Consider the following 18,761-nt stretch of genomic DNA (forward strand, 5'->3'; position numbering starts at 1 on the left):
GAGGCAGAAGAAAGCGCTTTGAAGTGTATAAAACCCAAAGAATGCCAGCCAAGTAGATTTAAAGTAGCCACTGATTTCCAAAACCTGGCTTGAAAGGGAAGAATGGAAAAGGGTGAGGATTTATGGAGAAATTATACAGTGGATTTGTCAGTTAAAATATCGGAACTGTCTGGAGGACAAAGCCACATGCTGAGGATTAATGGTCGCTCTGGACCTTTGATTCTGCTCCCTCTTTTCTCTGCCCTTGACAAATTGGATTTTGGGGATGGGAAGGTCGCCTGGCCCTTTGTGTCTCTTGACCGTTTTGGAGCAATTCATTATGCGGCGGGGTGAGGGAAAGTCTCCATGTGACCAGGCCGGCCCGTTTTCCCTCTCCTCACAGCTGCTGGGAGAGCCCAACTCTCTCACACTCACTCACACACACACACAAACACAAACACACACACACACACACACACACAGTCCTACTCGCTGCTGCTGCAAAGTCAGGACCGCTCCCCCCTCTTCTCTCCCCTTTAAACTACCTTATAGCACAGCATCACCTCTCTGCACACCCCCCACCCCCTTCCCACAGACACACACACTTGCATCCTGAGCTGGAGAGGCCGGGAGGGGTGGAGGGAGGGAGGGAGGGAGGGAGGGAGGGGGGGCTACCTTGCCTGCACCATCCCTAGAAAAGCCGGAGAGCATAACGCCACCGCGTCACTTTGAGGGCGGATATCGGCCGGTCCTCATCCTCTCCTCCTCCTCCTCCTCTTCCTCCTTCCCTGCGCTCTCACACTCGGTCTCCATCAGTCTTCATGGTTCTGATCTCACCCCACGCCATGCAAGCCACCCGGGCGTCCACCACCGTCAGTGTGTTTGCGGACTGCAGCATCCCGGCCGGGCTCCGGATAGGACCGGTACCGGGCGTCTTCAAACTCGGGAAGTACGTGTCAGACCGCAAGGAAGTTGGACCCAAGAAGAAGGTCAGTTTAAAACACTTTTTAAACATTTTGTCTCCACGTTCAAGCTTTGATTTGATGTTATCTTGACTATGCAGCCAAAAAAAATATTTTATTTTGAAATATATTGAGGTGATGCGTGTTAATCAGGTGCACTGGACAGATTTGAATAAAGGATTAATTGCTATATTCTAAAATCAACTTTTATGTATTTGTTTCTTTACAATTTACGTATTCCAAAATTCCATTAAAACTTTTTTTTAAACTTTTTTTTTTTTTTTTACATTTTAATGCGAAGCTGATTAGAAAAAAATAAAAATAACCCTGTTAATGTGTAAACACACCATGTTTAATTTCCTCTAAAGTGAAGCGAGTATAATATTAAAAACCAACGGACTGGATTTGGATTTTAAAGCTGCACTGTCAAACTCCATCGGGCCTTCGGTTATTAATTGGTTTGGCCTGTCAAGTTGGAAATAATTGAGCTCCATTAGTGGCCGACTTGTCAGTCTGTGCTTCTACTTAACCGGCCTAATGGGCGACCTGGGTCCGCTGTGCGGGATTTCATGCCCTCAGCAGCCTCACATTTCACTGCCTGGCGGGCCTGTTATCCCGATGAGCCGTTTAATTTTAATGTAATGCGGCCACAGAAAGATGCCACTGAGGCCGGGGCCCACAGCCTGGGGCTGGGAGGAATGATAATAATAATAATAACTGATAAAAATGTAATTAAACAAACTGCATTCACGTTATTGGACTGGAATTATTTAGATTAACAGCAGGGTGGTGGTGAAGAATATTTCTTAAACCCCGAGGAGCAAATAGAAATAGAAAATAAAGGTGTTCAGACATTTAAAAAAAAAAAAAAGGTCCATTAAAATATAGGCTAAGAAAGTTTTAAAAACAATCCAACTTGTGAGCAGTTATTTTTCCACTCAGAGAAATGAACAATTTGCGGCCATGAGAGCATCTACACCCGTTATTGTTGAAGCTGTCAGCGGCTGTGATTGATGCGTCTAAATGCTTGGCCCCGGGCTGCCGGCGATCATCAGGTGCAATCTCTGTGTCAAATGTCGCGCTTCGATCTTTAATGTCCTTGAACAGTTTAGAAACGCTCTGACACTCCTCAAATTCGTTTCCCATATCAACTCAATTAGGCCCGTGTGTCAGTCTCTTTAGTAAATTATCAGCAGAGCGGATAAAGACGCATTAAGCGCGTTGTGGTCATGCGTGGCCGCAGAACCTCCAGGTAATGAAGCAGACAGTCACGGGCGTCAGTGTTGGTGACAAAATTCGTTCAATAAAATATAGATAAACAAATAAATTAATAGAAATAATACATGCAGGATTAATAGAAAAAGCTAGGGAAGAAAAAGTTGCTTTTTAAAAAAAAAAAAATAGGCCAAATGTGTTTCTGACTAATGTAGCCTGAATATTCATTCTTTAGGTTCGTGACGCGTTTAAGGGCCTTGGTGTTCCCTTTATTCCCACCACACTGTACACTGTCAGTTTTCAGTCCCATGCTCACTCTGGCCGCTTGTTTGCTGCTTTTAGATCCGCTTGGTACGGGGGGAGTTCGTGGACGAGTCTGGCTGTCCAGTGCCAGACTGGATCGGATTCATCCGCGCCGCCAGGAACAGCCAAGAGCAAAACCTGGAGGCTGTATCGGACTTACCTGGCGGACAGGTGAATAATTTTCATCACATCACACTTTGAGGCCGGTGCCAGATTTTTTTTTTTGGACGCTCCAGTTAACTTCCTCCTCCTCTTAAATGTTCTGTCTTTAAGATTTTCTACCGCGTGCTGAGAGAAATCCCCGCAGGAGAGGAGCTCAGTGTCTGGTACTCCAACGCTCTGGCCCAGTGGTACGACATACCCACCACGGCCACTCCCACGCACGACGAAAAAGGTAAATCAGACTGCTTAATAGATTTAATCACACAGAAATAAATTACAGGGAAATTGTGAGCACTGAGGATGTGTAATAATAATAATAATAATAATAATGATAATAATACTGACACATCATCGACATGTTGAGGGTCCATCACTGCACAGTTAAATGACTGCCAATACCCATGATGTCCCTCCTTTATCGCTCAGAGATGGAAATCGATTGGATGTTGTTTTTTCCTCAGGCGGCCTGTTTATTTTGTCATTCATTCATTTATTTAACGTAGAATCTAGAAAAGTAAATAAAATTCGTTAAATAAAAAGGGAAAAATTTGAAACCCTGTTTTTTTTCTGGAATATTCGTTTTAATTTAAGAGATAAATTATTTCAGGCCTGCAGCAGTAATGACATTTGGGCAGATGAAGGTGTAGCCTGTAATTATTTGGTGCAGTAATAATCTCTTTCAGGATATCTGCTTTGTCCCCAGCCTGTGTTTGAATTTTTAATCTTGTTGTTTGGGCTCGTAATAACAATTTGGCGCTTGCGTTTGGGGATTATTCCCTAATCTCGTCAAAACACCAGCTCAGCAGGAACTAATCCGGTTATATTCTTTAGCAGAAAAGATTATTAACAGCAGATACTTTGCAGGGAATTCCACCAATTGACGACGCTTTTGGATTACATGTTTTATTTGGAGGTGGAGGGGCCTCTTAACTAATTGAATACACGTAAAGGCGAAATGGCGAATCGTGAAATGATATCAAACTTGCGTTGGGAGAAACAAATAATTGTGATAAAGTAATTACGGTGCTTGAAACGCGGAATAAAAAAAAAAGCAATTTCTCTGGCGAGACGGAGGTTAACAAATGTCATCACGTCATTAATATTCATGTATTCAAAAGCAAATAAATTCAAAAACAAGTGCTTCACGGTAAATTAGGTGGGTGCGTCAAGGTATTGTGGCCTAATGAATGCTAACTTTTATGTGGGGTGTATATTGCCCTGATTCTCCTGCCCAGCACACCGTGTGCGCTCCTGGACATAAGCTCTCTCCCATTATTAGGCGTCAACAGATGGGCCGCCGCCATTGTTTCTGAAGACTTGCGATTTCAAGCAACAGCTGCTGTCACTTCCACGGGAAAGAGCACAGAGAGGGAAAGTCCCGCATTCAATGCATCGTTTCTGAGCGCCAGATTGGGCAGGGCGTTTGCTCTTTTGATGGCGATCATACACACAATGGGCCCGTATGAGGATTACAAAATCATTACATCTATATTAACCTCTGAGTGCTGGTCTGGGGGTCATTAAGATGCCCCCCTGTGTCTGTTACCATTTGGCATCAGACCAAAGTGGCTGCAAGCATAGCCAGTAAGACTACATTTAAATTTCAGGTGACTGATGCTCTTTAAGGGGACATCGACATGCAATGTTTTAACATGCCTCGATTTGGAAACCAGTGCTCTGCAAACTGAGTATTTTCGATCTCATCACATCATCTATTTGCTTTTATATGCACGTGCTGTGTGTGGTCAGGGTGATATTAGGGGAAGAAGAGGGTCTTTTCTCTACATGGACCTGGTATTTTACGCACTGGCTCATGTCATCTGTGCTATCTGGCTTCACGCTGTGTTGAGTGACTTAACGATCCGCATCCATCTGATCATCATGTTTGCTCTTGTCTTTACAGGTGAGGAGCGTTACATCTGCTGGTACTGCTGGAGAATATTCAAATACCCCAACACACTCAAGGCCCACGTCCACTTCCACTGCGCCCTGAGCAACGGCCGGGGGTTTGTGAGCAGCGAGCAGGTCAGAGGCACGGAAACCTTCAGCAGGTCACCAAAGTCTGGAGACATCCCCAATACCTCCACCTCTCCGAGGAGCGGTCACAGTAACTCCTCCATGTCAGACTCTGGCAGGCGGGCAGTGTCCTCCTCACCGTTTCTAAACAAAATGGGACTGTCAAAGAAAAGCAGCTCAGAGGAGCAGGACAGGGCCCTCGACATGAGCGTTACCTCAGCCAGAAATCAAGGCCACCTCCTCGGCCTTGGCGCCACATCCTCGGTGCTGAGCAGCATGGGCTTCCATCCGGGTGTGCGCTCTGCCTTCAAACCGACCGGCGTCTCCAAAGTCCAGGGCCCGGACACCTCCAGAGAGGAAGCAAATGGGAAGCTGAGTGGTCTGGGGTTCAGCAAACTCATTGGAAACATGAAGCCAATCCGCAATGCAGGCGAGACTCTAAACGGAGGAGGGAACCACCCTCCAAAGTGCGCTCCTGCAATTATGGACTCTGCCTCTCCAATGGTGCCATGCACAAACGCTATTCGAGGTTTCCCGTTGCTGCCTCACGTGGAGGAGACCTCAGCTTTTAAGCACGTGGACAGTAGGATGCACTCCGGCCTCTCCCCGTCCCGTTACACCCAGATGCCCCCTGGACTCCATTTTGAGAGGTTCTCTCTCCCTCACTTCGATGGGGTCAAGACTTACGGCGGAGACTGTAACATCCCTCTCATGCCCTTCACGGTCTATAACGGGGAGCTTCTGTACAGCTCACCTTACTATCCGCTGAAATTCCACTTCGGCAACCTCCTCAAGTACCCGGAGTCAATGTCCTACTTTGGCGCGCCCTCACTGAACCAAGACATGGGCTCGATCGCCAACATCGACCGGGAGATCGCCATGCACACGCAACAGCTGTCTGAAATAGCTGCGGAGAAGAACAGGACGAGGCTGGACACGATGCCCACCGGGAACGCGAGCAACGTCGGGTCCGGCAAACCGAAAAAGGGACACCTGTGTCTGTACTGCGGCAAGCTGTACTCCAGGAAATACGGGCTGAAAATCCACATGAGGACTCACACAGGTTACAAGCCGCTCAAGTGCAAAGTGTGCTTCAGGCCGTTCGGAGACCCCAGCAACCTGAACAAACACATCCGGCTCCACGCGGAGGGGAACACGCCCTACAGGTGCGACTTCTGCGGCAAGGTGCTGGTGCGGAGGCGGGACCTGGAGAGGCACGTCAAGTCCAGGCATCCCGGGCAGACGGTCAAGAAGCTGGACGAGAAACCGGACGGCCTGTTCGAGGACGCAGAGCACAAGAGCGACAACGACAGTGAGGTGGACGTGTGCTTCACCGACGACCAGAGCGACCAAGAGTCGAGCAAAAATAATGACTGAGACGCTTTCGTGGCCCACAGAGAGACTCCAGTTGTGTACACAACAGAACATGTCATTTAGTCTTGTACTGAATGTTGAATTTTCACATTTTAGACTTTGACTCAAAGGCGTCTGAACCACAGGACACCACATGCCCCAAACACAATGATAATCCACAGTTGAAATATTTGTTTTTTTGATTTCGATTTCGAGGGGAGCGCATATTTATCTGTTAGTCACAGTAATCTGACAGGTAAAATGCTCAGTGTCTTGCTCAAGGACACTTCAACAATATTTCTCTGCTTCAGAAAAAAAAAAAAAAAAAAAGAATGTGTGGCCTTTGAATTTTTTGGCAGGCTTTCTTAACCTTGCTGAAGCAGAGTGCGCCAGTGATGTTCCAGGCATTTTTCGTTTGCTTCAAACGGAAATCACCATAATTGCTTTCATATTTGTTTACCTGAGTTGAGAAAAAAAAAACTGTATTTATCTGCGGCGTTTCAAAAATACTGACACTTACACAACACCGTGAAAACAGGAGCAAGGATCCAGCATCACTTACGCACATTATCAGTCGTTTTAAGAACACAGGTCAATATGAGGCTAAATGACTATGTATTTTTCGCGGTGTAAAAAGGTAACAGTGCTGTCTTTTGTAATATGTGTCCCCCCTGAGAAAGGATCTATGGGTTTGCTACTTAACTAGAGGCCTCATCCAGAAAAAAATAAGCAAAAAAGCACTACATCCCACCAGACTGGATACTGACACATTCTGTGAAATTATGAGCTGCAAAAGAATATGATTCTTTTTTTTTTTTTTTAAATTTTGTTTTAATTGTGAATAAAATTGGGCAACTAATTCGCAGTGTTTCCACATCCCCTTCCAAAACTGTCAGTTGCACTTTAAAAACAGCAATGGGCATTTCATTTCACCAAAACAGTTGCAACATGTTTCTTACAATCCCTCTTATTTCCATGACTTCAGTAAAGATCTGTACTTAAATTTGCACTTTCTCGCCGGGGCGCGCTGTTCTTAAAGAAGCAGCCGGCAGCAGCGCCCAGTTTATTTAAGGAATTATTTCTAGAGAGAAAATTTGTATTGATTGCAGTTAAAGCCTATGTAAAGACGTGTAAAGTATGATATTTCACATTTCAGTGGAGAAGTGTTGTATACATTTGTTTATAAGTGATATTGTCTATGAGCACAATATTTTACTCCTGTCCATTAAGTCGTTGGTTTTTGAATAAATTTAATTTAAAATATCAAAAAGGTGTTTGAGGTTTTCTTATTAAAGTTGTACTCCACGATTGTCTCCAATGTTCGTTAAGTTTGGTCTTCTGTTTCGTGTCACACAGTTGGTTTTAAGAATTCAGCAGAGCAGACAAACAATATGCACATGAACGAGTGCGTTTTGGCAGTCTGAAGGATTTCTCCGCACAGTGTTTATGTTATGGCTGTTATGGCGCAGTGATAAATCCGCATCAGTCTGTATGGCCTGTCGCCATCCAAAAAAAACATTAATGCGAAGCTGATGAGGCGGGAGAAATATATCTTTATCTGTATTTCTTCTTCTTCTTTTCCTTCCAGTAATAATAATAATAATAATAACAATAACAATAATAATAATAATAATGATAATAATAATAAAATATTAAATCAAACAGTATTCGGATCCTTTAAAAGCAATATTGTTATGTAAAACTACTGCATTTATTGAACTTTAGAACAAGTAGTAGAAAATAGCACTTACAGTATCAAAAGTCAAAATACTCAATGCAAAACACTGTTTTTAACCGTTTTATATGCTGTTAGGTAGTTTAATCTTGAGTACTTGAGTAAATCAAATACATTGCACCAGTGCTTTCAGCACTGTCCCAATTTATTGTAAAAGTTCATTGGAGGATTTAAGTGACCCTTTAAAGTGATTATAATATTGCAGCGTTTAACTTTGAATTGAATTATTTTGTATTTTTCCATTCATTATCATGTGGGGACGTCAATATGGGGTCTTATTTTGAAGGACAGGTTACTCGTTTTTAAAACCCGGATATGATGTGATCTCGTGATTCATCGCGAGAACGCCATAACACCCACCTGGAAGGTGATCAAGGTACGAGTTTTGTTTATTGTGAGAAATGCTGGTTGTCAAAACAGGTGTACATTTGCTGCTGTGTATGTTATGAGGAAATTGTGCTAATGTTGATCGCCTGTCTGCCGCTAGGTTAGCCTAGCCCCGTCGTTCTGAGGCTTGTAACACCTGTGCTAGCGCTGACAACATTTCCACTACTAGCTTAGCTTAGCTGTTCATCTCTGAGGCCTGTAGTGCTTGCAGCTCTTGAGTGGGAGTGGGCTGGTGTGGGTTATTGTGTTGTATTTGTAAGTGTGTGTAAATTTTAGCAGGGGCTGCATACTTTTTCTGGCACTGACTGCTTGCATCATTTCATCAAGTAAGAAAATAATGGCAAAAGTGTGTATGGCATGGTTTAACGGATAAGAACTGGACTGGTGTCTTCAAGCATGGGGGAAAATGTTTAATGTATTGTGCTTTACTGTTGAAAACCTTGTACTTATTGTAAAACTTTGTTTAAATGCTTCATAAATGTTGTAGATTTTCTGTGAGTATAGAAATGTGCAGTTTTATTCTTTGCTGTTCTACTTACGGGGTGTTCGAGACTACTGCATTTTCTTTTTAAGGAAAATAAGACCTTCATGAACCACAAGTTTGAGAGTTGGTCATTGCCCTAAATAGGAACGCTACAGAGGACACTCTTTTTTCTCTCTTTTAAGAGCTGAATCAAAACTAAATGCATCACATCCACAGTCTATATAAACCTCAACAACACAGCAGTTTCTTTGACAAAATAGAAAGATAAAATCTTTTCCTGTGCAAATTTACGGCAACTTGTCCAAATAGGTAGATCAATGGATCACAAAAGAAGATTTGAAGAAGGTTTGATTTGCAAAGAACTCATATCTAAGGGAAAGTTCTGGAGCAGTGATTTGCACATGATATAAAATATGAAATATTGAAGTATCTAGTGTGCTCCAAGGACTTAATGCCTTTTTAAATGCTTGCATTTCATGTTTCTTCATCTGCATTCCTACAAGCCTTTGCAGTTTTTAAAAAAAAAATTACTGTCTTGAGTTTTGAAATGGGAAAATAAAAAAAAAAGCTGAAAAGTTATTTAACAAGATGAAGTGTAACATTGAGTAAAGAATAATCAAAGCAGAAGTTTCAGTATTGTTATGCCACGACTTTCAGTATACATGTCCTCTGTCTTGTAAAAATGCTGAAATTTCATTCAAATGTGAATGTTCCTGAAGGAGACACTGATAATCTTTTGCAGTGCTGATTTAATGCAACCTGTCCAAAAAAAGTCCATTAATAATGAAGAATCAAGAGGCAACAGAATAAGATGTGGAGGTTTGCATACAATCCTATAAGAACTCATATCTACAGGAAGAACTCATATCTACTGAGAAGCTATTTGCATTTCATGTTTCTTCATCTACATTCGTGCAAGCCTTTGCAGCTGTGTTTAATTATTATACTTAAGGCTTTTTTTTTTTTTTTATTGGTGAAAACAAAAGCTGCCACCTACAACTTGAATGTGGCGGCAGGCTTGGTATGCCATCACTTCAGCGGCTGCTTTCCACACACTTCTACTCCACTGACCAGTCAAACACCTTCCATTTCACACGCAGAACAGAGAGAAAACGGCTATGGCCATTTTTGAGACATCCTCGATTAATCTGCGATGTGGTACACTTACTTATAATCTTGCTCAGTAATATCTAGAACAGTATAGGCCACAGTATGACAGACTTCGCCTCTGTTGACTGCATTTCTGTTGCTGCTAAGATTTCACTTCATTTTTTGTGTCTCCATTGTGATAGTCTCTTGCAGAAAAATATGAGTTCCTTCCACGCTACGATTACCTGATATTTGTACTTTGTTTTGCACACAATTGGCTTGGCTGTGGTGTGTCAATGTAGAATAAATGCACAGCGAAAATAAAGAGTAGACATCCCACAGTGATGGTTGCTGGCAATTTAATACTTTAAATTAGCTGCTGGTGAATGACATCTCCTTCATGCAAGATGTAAAGGCAGTAAAGATAGTTGTGACCTTGACACGGCTTACTGAATCCATTTAGTCTTCACTGTATTGTCATGATGGTGTCACTGGAAACATACTTACATACTACATACAGTAGGAACCACACATACTCGCATATACATATACATATACATATATATATACATATAATTTTTTTTTTCCCTTTTCCTTTCATGGTGTTCATGCTCTATGTGTCTCTGTGTGACACGTCACACAACCGGTCCATCATCGATTGACCGACAGGGAACATTCTGTATGTTACATTGTTACAGGACAGACCCAAGCGCATGATGCACTCATGGGAGCTATTGTGAGGTCAAGAACGTTTGTTGAATGACTTGCAGTGACAAGGTGGAGAGAAGAGGTACGAGGGCTGGCGTAGGCAAGAGGAGTGAGGGTGGATGTCATGAGCAGGAAGGAGGTGCATTAGGGTAAGCAGGCTTGCAGGCAGATCGAAGATGACCCTGTTGCACAAGGGAAGACAGTTAGTGACGGCCTGGAAACATGAAGAGTAATGCACCACACTAGAAAGGTTGAAGCTGAAACAACGATCCCGTACCGATTGGAGGCAGAGGGCTGCCAGGCTGGAGGCTGGCCGACTGAGGTGCAGGCTGGGAATCAGGTTTGTTGCTCGCTGGCAGGAACGCAGAGTGGAGGCTAGTTGGCTGGACGCTAGCAGAGGGGGCTCGCTAAGGCTAAGGAGGAACGAGATGAGGTGAAGGGTTAACGTTGTCTCCCTTCAAAACACGAAAACAAAAAAAGAAGCAGAAAAACCCTTGTCAAGCCGATGGCTGTCTGCTGAGTCTGAAGGAGGAACGAGAGCAGGGGATCTAAGTAACAAAGTTAAGTTGCCACATCTGGAGACATAGCTGTGGAACAACAGAGGGAGAGGGAAGATACTGGGGCACGATTGTGGCCATTCATTCAAGTATGAGTGTCCCTGATGGCATAGATTAAAAAGGTACTAACATTAATTTTATCACTCAGCGCAGCATGAAAGCCTCCACACCCATCTCTGTATATAGCACGTAGAATACAACGGGCCTGTGAGCTTGCTGTTTAGATCCAACACTCCCAACGCCCTTACTTTTTGTTAGTGGAAAAAATCATCACATTTCTGTATGAAGTAATGCATTACTGGACAAACGCCGAGGGTCATTAAGAATGCGCACAATTTACCAATATCTTTTCACCTGTTACCTGCTGAGATCACACAACATTTTGTGCCTCACACAGCTGCACATTTTTGCTGACTCTATTGGCTTGTTTGAGCAAGAAATAGGTCTTTTTTTTTAAAACAATAATACCCTTTGTATATTAATTAGAAAGTGGTGGTGCTGAGTAACAAGTTGGTCTGAAACATACTGTGCTGCTACTCCATTCCTCCACTCAAGCCCTCAGTGGACTTGAGTGGAAGCTTTGATTCAGTTCCTGAAAAATTTGGCCTTTACCTTCCAGACAACAGCTAACCCAAAGTGGAGCAGTGCAGATATCTTGAGGTTCTTCTATTAGTGAGGGCATGGTGAATGGTGGGGGTTGAGTGTGAGTCAGGTTCCTGTGATGGTGAAGATAGAATTGAACAACAAAGCAAAGCTTTTGATTTGCTGGTTGATCCTTGTTCACCTACTGGTCACAAGCTTTGGATAGTGATGGAAGAATGCGATTGCAGATACAAGTGGTCAAATTACATTTTTCCAGAGGGATGGTGACCTCAGTCTTTTTAAAGGAAGAGCTCAGTGATTGTATACCCAAGCTAGCTTGGTTGCAAGGAATTATCTGGGGAAAAAAAGAAATGTTTGTTTGCAGTTGCATGTCTTGTGATGCCTTCACTTTCTTGGTGGCTCAAATTTATTTGCATACAGTCAGTTTAAGACAAAAAGAAGAAAAACCAGTTATGATGTACATAAAATCTACAATGTATACCAACATGTCTTCTCATTGTAATTGGCCATAAATCCACAGGACTTATTGTAATTAACTCTAAAGTGTTTTCACTCTCAGCAGGGCAATGGCTTCAGAGGACTGGAGCTGTCAGTCCCTTTATGCGTCCGCTCCCCTGCGCTCAGTGTACCCAGTATTATCTCCTCTGCTCTATGTACAATACTCAGAGCTCTCCACTCTGGGCCCCCACATCAGTCTGGACCCAATCCAGGCACTGTTTGTGTTCAAACCCCCTTCAGTCTCTCACACTTTAACACCCTGCTCGCTCATCCCCTCCCACCAGCGTTTTCAATCAATTAGTGCCGTTCATTAGTGGGAACATTGGGAAAAAAGAGTTTGATTGAGAGAGTTTGACTCCCAGCCTAGAATTTGATCCAAAACCAGACTTCACCAGCAGGCCGACTCGTTTCTAGGCTACAATTCAGCCTCGTCTAAAGCCTGATGTGGGTATCTTTGATCACAGGAACCCTTTTCTTATCATGGAAATGATGACAAATATTTCAGACTGATGTTGAGGTTTTGAACTAGTAAAGTACCCAATTCACTGTAAAGGCAGGATGCAGTCAAGCTGAAAAGGATATGTGAATATTTCATGTAAGAATTTGTTCAACTGAACAAGATGAAGAGTTGAGGTTCTGAATAAAATCCTCATTGAAACATGGCAACTAAATCAAAACTATAGTTTTAATACTGAATGATTCATGTTAAACCAGTCTGACTGTATATATTGGACAATTATACAAAAACAGATACACACTTGTGTATTGCTGTGTAGTACTGTGACGATGTGTGTGTGTGTGTTTAGGAGATAATTTAATAATGCCCTGTCCGATGAGAGCCATGGACAGACCCTGATGGGGTTAAGAAGGGCTTACGTGGCACAAAACCTTCACACTGTGCATGCCCATTGACACTTTGATCTTCTTCTTGATACTAGTAGCACTGGTGAGTAACAGATTATGCAAACTCCATTTAGAGAGAGAGAGAGCAAGATCTTCAGTGATAAAGGGGAGAAGGGACAGGAAAATGTATTAAAAACACAGATTTGATTAAAACCACCATATTATGAAGAGGTTCACAAGCTTAACATTAATCAAGTGAAGAGAAAGCTCCTAGACACTATGTTTTGCACTGTATTACTTGCAAACAACTTTATTACAATTACCACGTCATTCTTCCTCCCATTGAGACCATGCCACTTTCATGTTCTTACTGCTGTACCGGTCACAAAGAAAACCTACATGACAATATTAATTAAAAAATAAATAAATACATGTACCTATTTGACAGAATATATACACATTCTCTGTCAGGTTCCTCACACAGTAATCAAGAAATAAAGAAATAAAACAAGTTGTTTTTTTTTTTTACCTCATGTAAAATGATGGCACTTAACAGGTTCAGATCGCTAGTACTAGTAGCAAGTACTTAGTCCTCTGTCAGTACCAACAAAATGAAGATATAGCTTAAAATCTCAAGGCTTTCTTATTTCCTTTAGAATAGTGAAGGCCAATGGAATATTTTTTCTTCATTTCATCATTTGACAGGTGCAGTAACTTTCTGTCTCACTTCCCACCTGACACACAAGGATCAATTGGCCTATGTGGACACAATTTAATGTGCTCTAAAGTATGTGTCAGGCCTTTATCCCTGCTGTTGAATGTGCTTAGTTGAATGAAAATGGAAAAAAATAACCTTAAAAGCAGCATGCCCTCACAGAATCTGTGTCCCTGGAACTTTGGATGATCTGGAGACCTTGCTGTGACCAATTTGGGCGTATTGATCTTTTATTTGAATAAATGGTCCCATTTCAGAGGCAGATAACAAAGGAATTGTCACTGGGAAGACAAACTGCTACTGATTTGTTTTTTTTAATGGCATTTAAAAAAAAAAAATGTAAGTCTCACTAATTCAGTTCTATTCCGCTTCATAGTTTGGGAGTGAAAGCAGAAAATTTAGGGGCTGATATCTTAAACACAATAAAATAAATTTCTTTAAAGTATTTGCATATCATTCAATGCAGTTATGGCAGACTCTGCCAGTGACAATGCAAACTACTATGTAAACAGGTAACTAATGAGTGTAACTGTAACATCAAAATCTGGGTTTGATATGATGAAAATCTTTAGGATTATAACTGAAAGAGTTGTGGTTCTCCCATTGGTTGCCCACAATGTACTATAGGAAGTATATAGAAAACAGCTTGGAAATAGTCCGTGTTCAGCATCACAAGCCTTTCTGCCACAGCACCTGCTTTTTTCACAATGAAGCACAGACAAAGGTAAAGAAAGAACAAGTAAACATAGTGTGATGCTACTGTATTCTTACTTCAAGGCCACAGTCTAAGTTCTTTGTTCACCAACCTGGACAGGAAAATAAACACTGCTGTATCTCTTTTTTTTTTTTTTTTTTCTTACACTAAGCAGCACAAGATTTGCTACACGGCTTAGTATTTCAGTTGACTCCATTTTCTGATGAAGCGTGGTTTGTAAAATAACTTGTCTTTGACAGAGAGGCAGCGAGTGCTTGTCTCAGTTTCTGGGCCTGTTTTAGGTCTGGCGGAGCTGATGTCGAGTGACTGCTCCACTGCTGGCAGCCTGCTCTCCTGGAGCTGGTAGACCAGGACATGAACACAGGTAGAGTCACGCACAACTGGTCAGATAGAGTTTGAAAGAGATTGCACAAATGGCTCCACAAGCACACGAACCCATACGCACCAACTTAAAGTGACCTGGCTGTAGACTCCGTGTACACAAATCTTGAGGTAGATGTGCAGCCCTCGCAGCAATGATGTGGGTCTGACAGAGTGGATGTGAAGTGACGCGGCTGCTGCTGGCAGCCAGCTCTCCTGGAGCAGGTAAACCAGGTAGAGTAAACACACACAGCTGGTTTCACAGAGTTGCAGAGGAAGATGAAACACACACATACAAGGGAAAAAAGCATAAAGGAGCACGAAAAGACACTGTAATACATGTTGGCATGCATCCACGTAACTGTAGGGAAGTATAGGGAAGGACACAAGTTGTAATCAGAAAGATGGACAGCTGAACATCTTTGCCCACAGCGTAAAGGTAAGACGAACTGGTTTTATTTAAGGGGAAGATTAAGGAAGACAGTACCCGGCATTATGCTAGGGAGCATGATGTAGTGGCATTATTCGTCCTTCTCACTTGTCGAGGCAGACAGGCTGACATGAAAGACAGCAGCAGGAGAAACGAGCTGACTTTGCTCAGACGGATAAAGAGGCAGACGTGAGGGTAATGAGGTTGGTTAGTGGGTAGAGTCCACAGCCTCAACTTCAGTCAGAGGGAGACTATTAGTCCCCGGTCGTGGCCCAGCCTGTCAGTTGTGATAGCAGCAGGTAGAAGGTTGAGACTGTGGCACACCAGCTGTGGCCCACTGGTGCCCTCTCCTCCTCCGTCCCTCCACCACCTCTGCAACACAAACACATGCTAAACAGGCCACTGTCTCCACTGCCTCCCACATTCAGCTGCAAATGAGCCTGCTTTGGGCCCCAGCCCCGTTTGATGTCATGAATAATGAGGATGAATTTTCATTTGCGCAGGTTTCTGAAAACTATAACGCCTATTGTTCAGGTCCCTCACATCAAGCAGTCAGGTCCGCAAGCTCTGCAGTCTATTCATATCTAAGTTACAAACACATACAATTCAAACCCACACGTTAACAGATTTTGTAAAATTAGTACTCTGATATCAGACAGCACACAGCTACTGAGTCAAACAAAAAAACAGTGACTTTCTAAGGATTGGGACATTCAGTATCTCAGTATGTGAAGGTAGAGGTAGACATGTGGACCTCCTGGCAATGATGGACATCAGACAAAGTGGACGTGAAGTGGTGCCTTGCCTGTGGGCAGACATACCAGAAACACATAACAGCAAACATGAAGGTCACAAAAACAAATGATAAACCCTGTAACCAATTGTATGGCAAAGATGTTAATTAAAAGTCTGACATTATAGGAAATGTGCTTCACTTTCTGGCAGAGAGAAGATTGATGAATATGATAATTATAATGAATAATGACATATTAAGCTGGAGCCAGGTTAGTTTAGCATTAAGACTAGCAAAAAGGGGTGAAAAAAGCTTACTTGGTTCTGTCCCAAGACAGAAACAAAAGCTCTCTCCCAGCACCTCCAAAGCTTACTAATTAACATGCCATGTCTAGTTTGTTTAATTTGTGCAAAAAGTGAAATGTTAAAACAGTAAGTGGTTTTATGTGTCAGACTATTTCTTCACCGAATGTCTTCCTGTCTTACTGGAATCTTGTCTTCCCGAGGTGGCCAGGCAACCCGATATACAAGAGCTATTAACTAACTCATTAACTATTGAGCTTTAGAGGCACTGGTTGTTCAGTAGAAAGATGGAGTGCTGTATGGATGTGGAGCAGAGTGAGAGAAACAAGTGTGAGGCGTTAAAAGTAGCAGGTCTGGCTCTCATCGACTGGCTGGCGGGTTAAAAGTTGGATTTAATTGAAGCCCACAGGCTGCTACAAGCTACTATTGGCAGGCTGCTTATGCCAGTCTATAAGGGAGTGAGAGTTAACTGGTCAACTTAGCACTCTTGTTGACATTGCTGCGTAACTCAGTCAGGCATTCAGACTTGAGTTATTCTGTGTCGTGTGTGTGGTGTGTGACTGTTAAAAAGATGTCATCAGAACTGAGGATGAATGAACTCTCCTGCTGGAAAAGCTCTTTATCATTCAGTGCTGTTTGGGAATAAAGATGTGTTGAATGTGGCCCATTGATTTTCTCATTACCCTCAGCCTACTGAACAACCAGGCGACTGCTAATGCACTAGTCATTACCATTCAACATGCTGGAAAAGGTCTCTGAAGGCAAACTTTTCTCTGAAGGCACAGTCTCCAAGGACATTCACTTTTGTGTTATTGTATACCGTACATGTGCTACATTTACATTAAGACATAGAAATCACAGCACTTTTATTCAAACCAAACACTTCAATAGCGTCTTTCTTTATTTTATTCAGTTTTAATGGTGCAAAGATGGAGAAATGTTTCTACAGACATTCATGTTCCCAGAGGATGAATCAGACTTCTTCTACAGCACCACCACGAGGCAGACATTTTGGCATTTTAGTGAAATATCTCAACGACTATTGAATGGAACGTCTTGAAATTTGGCACAGACATTCTTAATTCTTAGTCCTTTTTGTTCTTAAAAACCAAAAGACATGCAGGTTAAAGTGATTGAAAACTAGTAGTGTAAATGAGTGTGTGTCTGTGTTTAATAGTCGAGTGTTAGAGAAAATGCATGCCGGGATAGAGTGTGATTATGACGAGGTTAAGCTGTACAGAAATAATCACAATCTACTTTGATTGCGGACATCAGAACTGATGAGGCTTCTGTCTTTTCAACTACAGTGAATTAAATTTTATTCATCTTTTATTTCCTTTCAAGTGTTTTTCAACGTTTTGTGACAGTCACTCGAGGTGTCATTGCCATGTCAGTCTAAATCGGGGGTGTCCAAACTTTTTTCACTGAGGGCCACATACAGTAAAACATACAAAGGGCTGGGCCTCTCACTAGAAGTGAGCTATATTGCTAACTTTAATCCACTAGAGGTGATGTATATCGCCTCACCTCTAGTGGATTAAAGTTGGCAAAATCAATCAAATGTAGGTAAATTCTGCTTGATAACTGAATATGATTCAAGAAAAAAAAACAGCCTTTCCATTAGTGGGCTTTCATTTATTCTTTGCCTTGTAGGCTCTTGTTCAGGTGATCAGGTGATCAGTGAGATCCACTAAAAATGCCAACCAGAGAGGGTCACTGAGCTCATGAAGAGGTCCGTCTGTCTTCTAAACTGGTCCATTTCTGATCTCAGGGAATAAAACCGCTGCAGCACAGAGCCACGACTTAGCCAGCGCACAAGGATGGTAGAGCAGCCCACCCCCCCAGCATCAGCATCAGAGAGGGAAGCTTGAAATAGCCTGTGCTAGAGCCCTGGTGCTTGAATCAACAGCCTTACCTCCACTTTCTTGCCCCTTGGTGGACACCGTAGAGGCCATTCCTTTTCGCTTGCCTGTCCCAGCTGGAGCCCCATCCATCGTACCTCCACACAGCTCGTCCCATTTAACTCCGATCATGCCAACTACAGCTGGCACAGCTTCAAAAACATCCTCCTCACCTAGTGGTGAGACTAAGAAGTACAACACAGTCCAGCGCAGGTTCCATGTGTGTGGGCCGTATTACAATACATTTTTAGAATTTCCTGCGGGCCAATGAAAATTGGACCACGGGCCGCAGGTGGCCCGTAGTTTGGACACCCCTGGTCTAAATGATCTATTTCTCGTCTGCTTAAGAGAGGTCCAGCTTTTCACATACAAACAGCAGCTGGGAGCAAAAAGTCAAAATGAAGGCATTTGTTAGACAAATATTTTTGATGTGAACAATCAAAAGTTCTACGGGTGTCTAATTAATTGCTTTATTATATTTCTGATTTATATTAAAATGTAACAGATGTAAATGTATAATCACTGAGTACATTTATTTCATGTAAAATACACATATTAATAAATGTGAAATAACCTTGTTTTCTGGGTAACAGAGTATGTGCTCAAAGAAACAAAATATTTTTCCCTTTAGCCTGTCTTTCACATCCTCAAGGGACAATCATTACCAAACATTACAAAGGCTAACTATTTAAACCCTTGCTCCTATTGAAA

At 42.4% G+C, this 18,761-nt stretch overlaps 1 protein-coding gene across 1 annotated transcript; it reads left to right on the forward strand.

The window, feature by feature from the left end:
* The first annotated feature begins 800 nt into the window (after positions 1 to 800).
* prdm13 (PR domain containing 13) lies at positions 801 to 6,014 on the forward strand. The gene is made up of 4 exons (XM_070836126.1): positions 801 to 968; positions 2,499 to 2,630; positions 2,733 to 2,853; positions 4,525 to 6,014. Exons 1-4 carry the CDS (start codon positions 801 to 803, stop codon positions 6,012 to 6,014), a joined length of 1,911 nt encoding a protein of 636 aa, XP_070692227.1.
* Positions 6,015 to 18,761: the final 12,747 nt, after the last annotated feature.

Source organism: Pempheris klunzingeri, chromosome 8 (assembly GCF_042242105.1).
Source record: "Pempheris klunzingeri isolate RE-2024b chromosome 8, fPemKlu1.hap1, whole genome shotgun sequence".
NCBI lineage: Eukaryota > Metazoa > Chordata > Actinopteri > Acropomatiformes > Pempheridae > Pempheris > Pempheris klunzingeri.

What these genes read in the sequence shown, in the direction of transcription:
- prdm13 (XM_070836126.1), top strand. Translation starts at nt 801, where the DNA reads ATGGTTCTGATCTCACCCCACGCCATGCAAGCCACCCGGGCGTCCACC. An exon ending in AAGTTGGACCCAAGAAGAAG is followed by an intron (nt 969 to 2,498) that starts GTCAGTTTAAAA and finishes TGCTGCTTTTAG; the next exon opens with ATCCGCTTGGTACGGGGGGA. An exon ending in CGGACTTACCTGGCGGACAG is followed by an intron (nt 2,631 to 2,732) that starts GTGAATAATTTT and finishes TCTGTCTTTAAG; the next exon opens with ATTTTCTACCGCGTGCTGAG.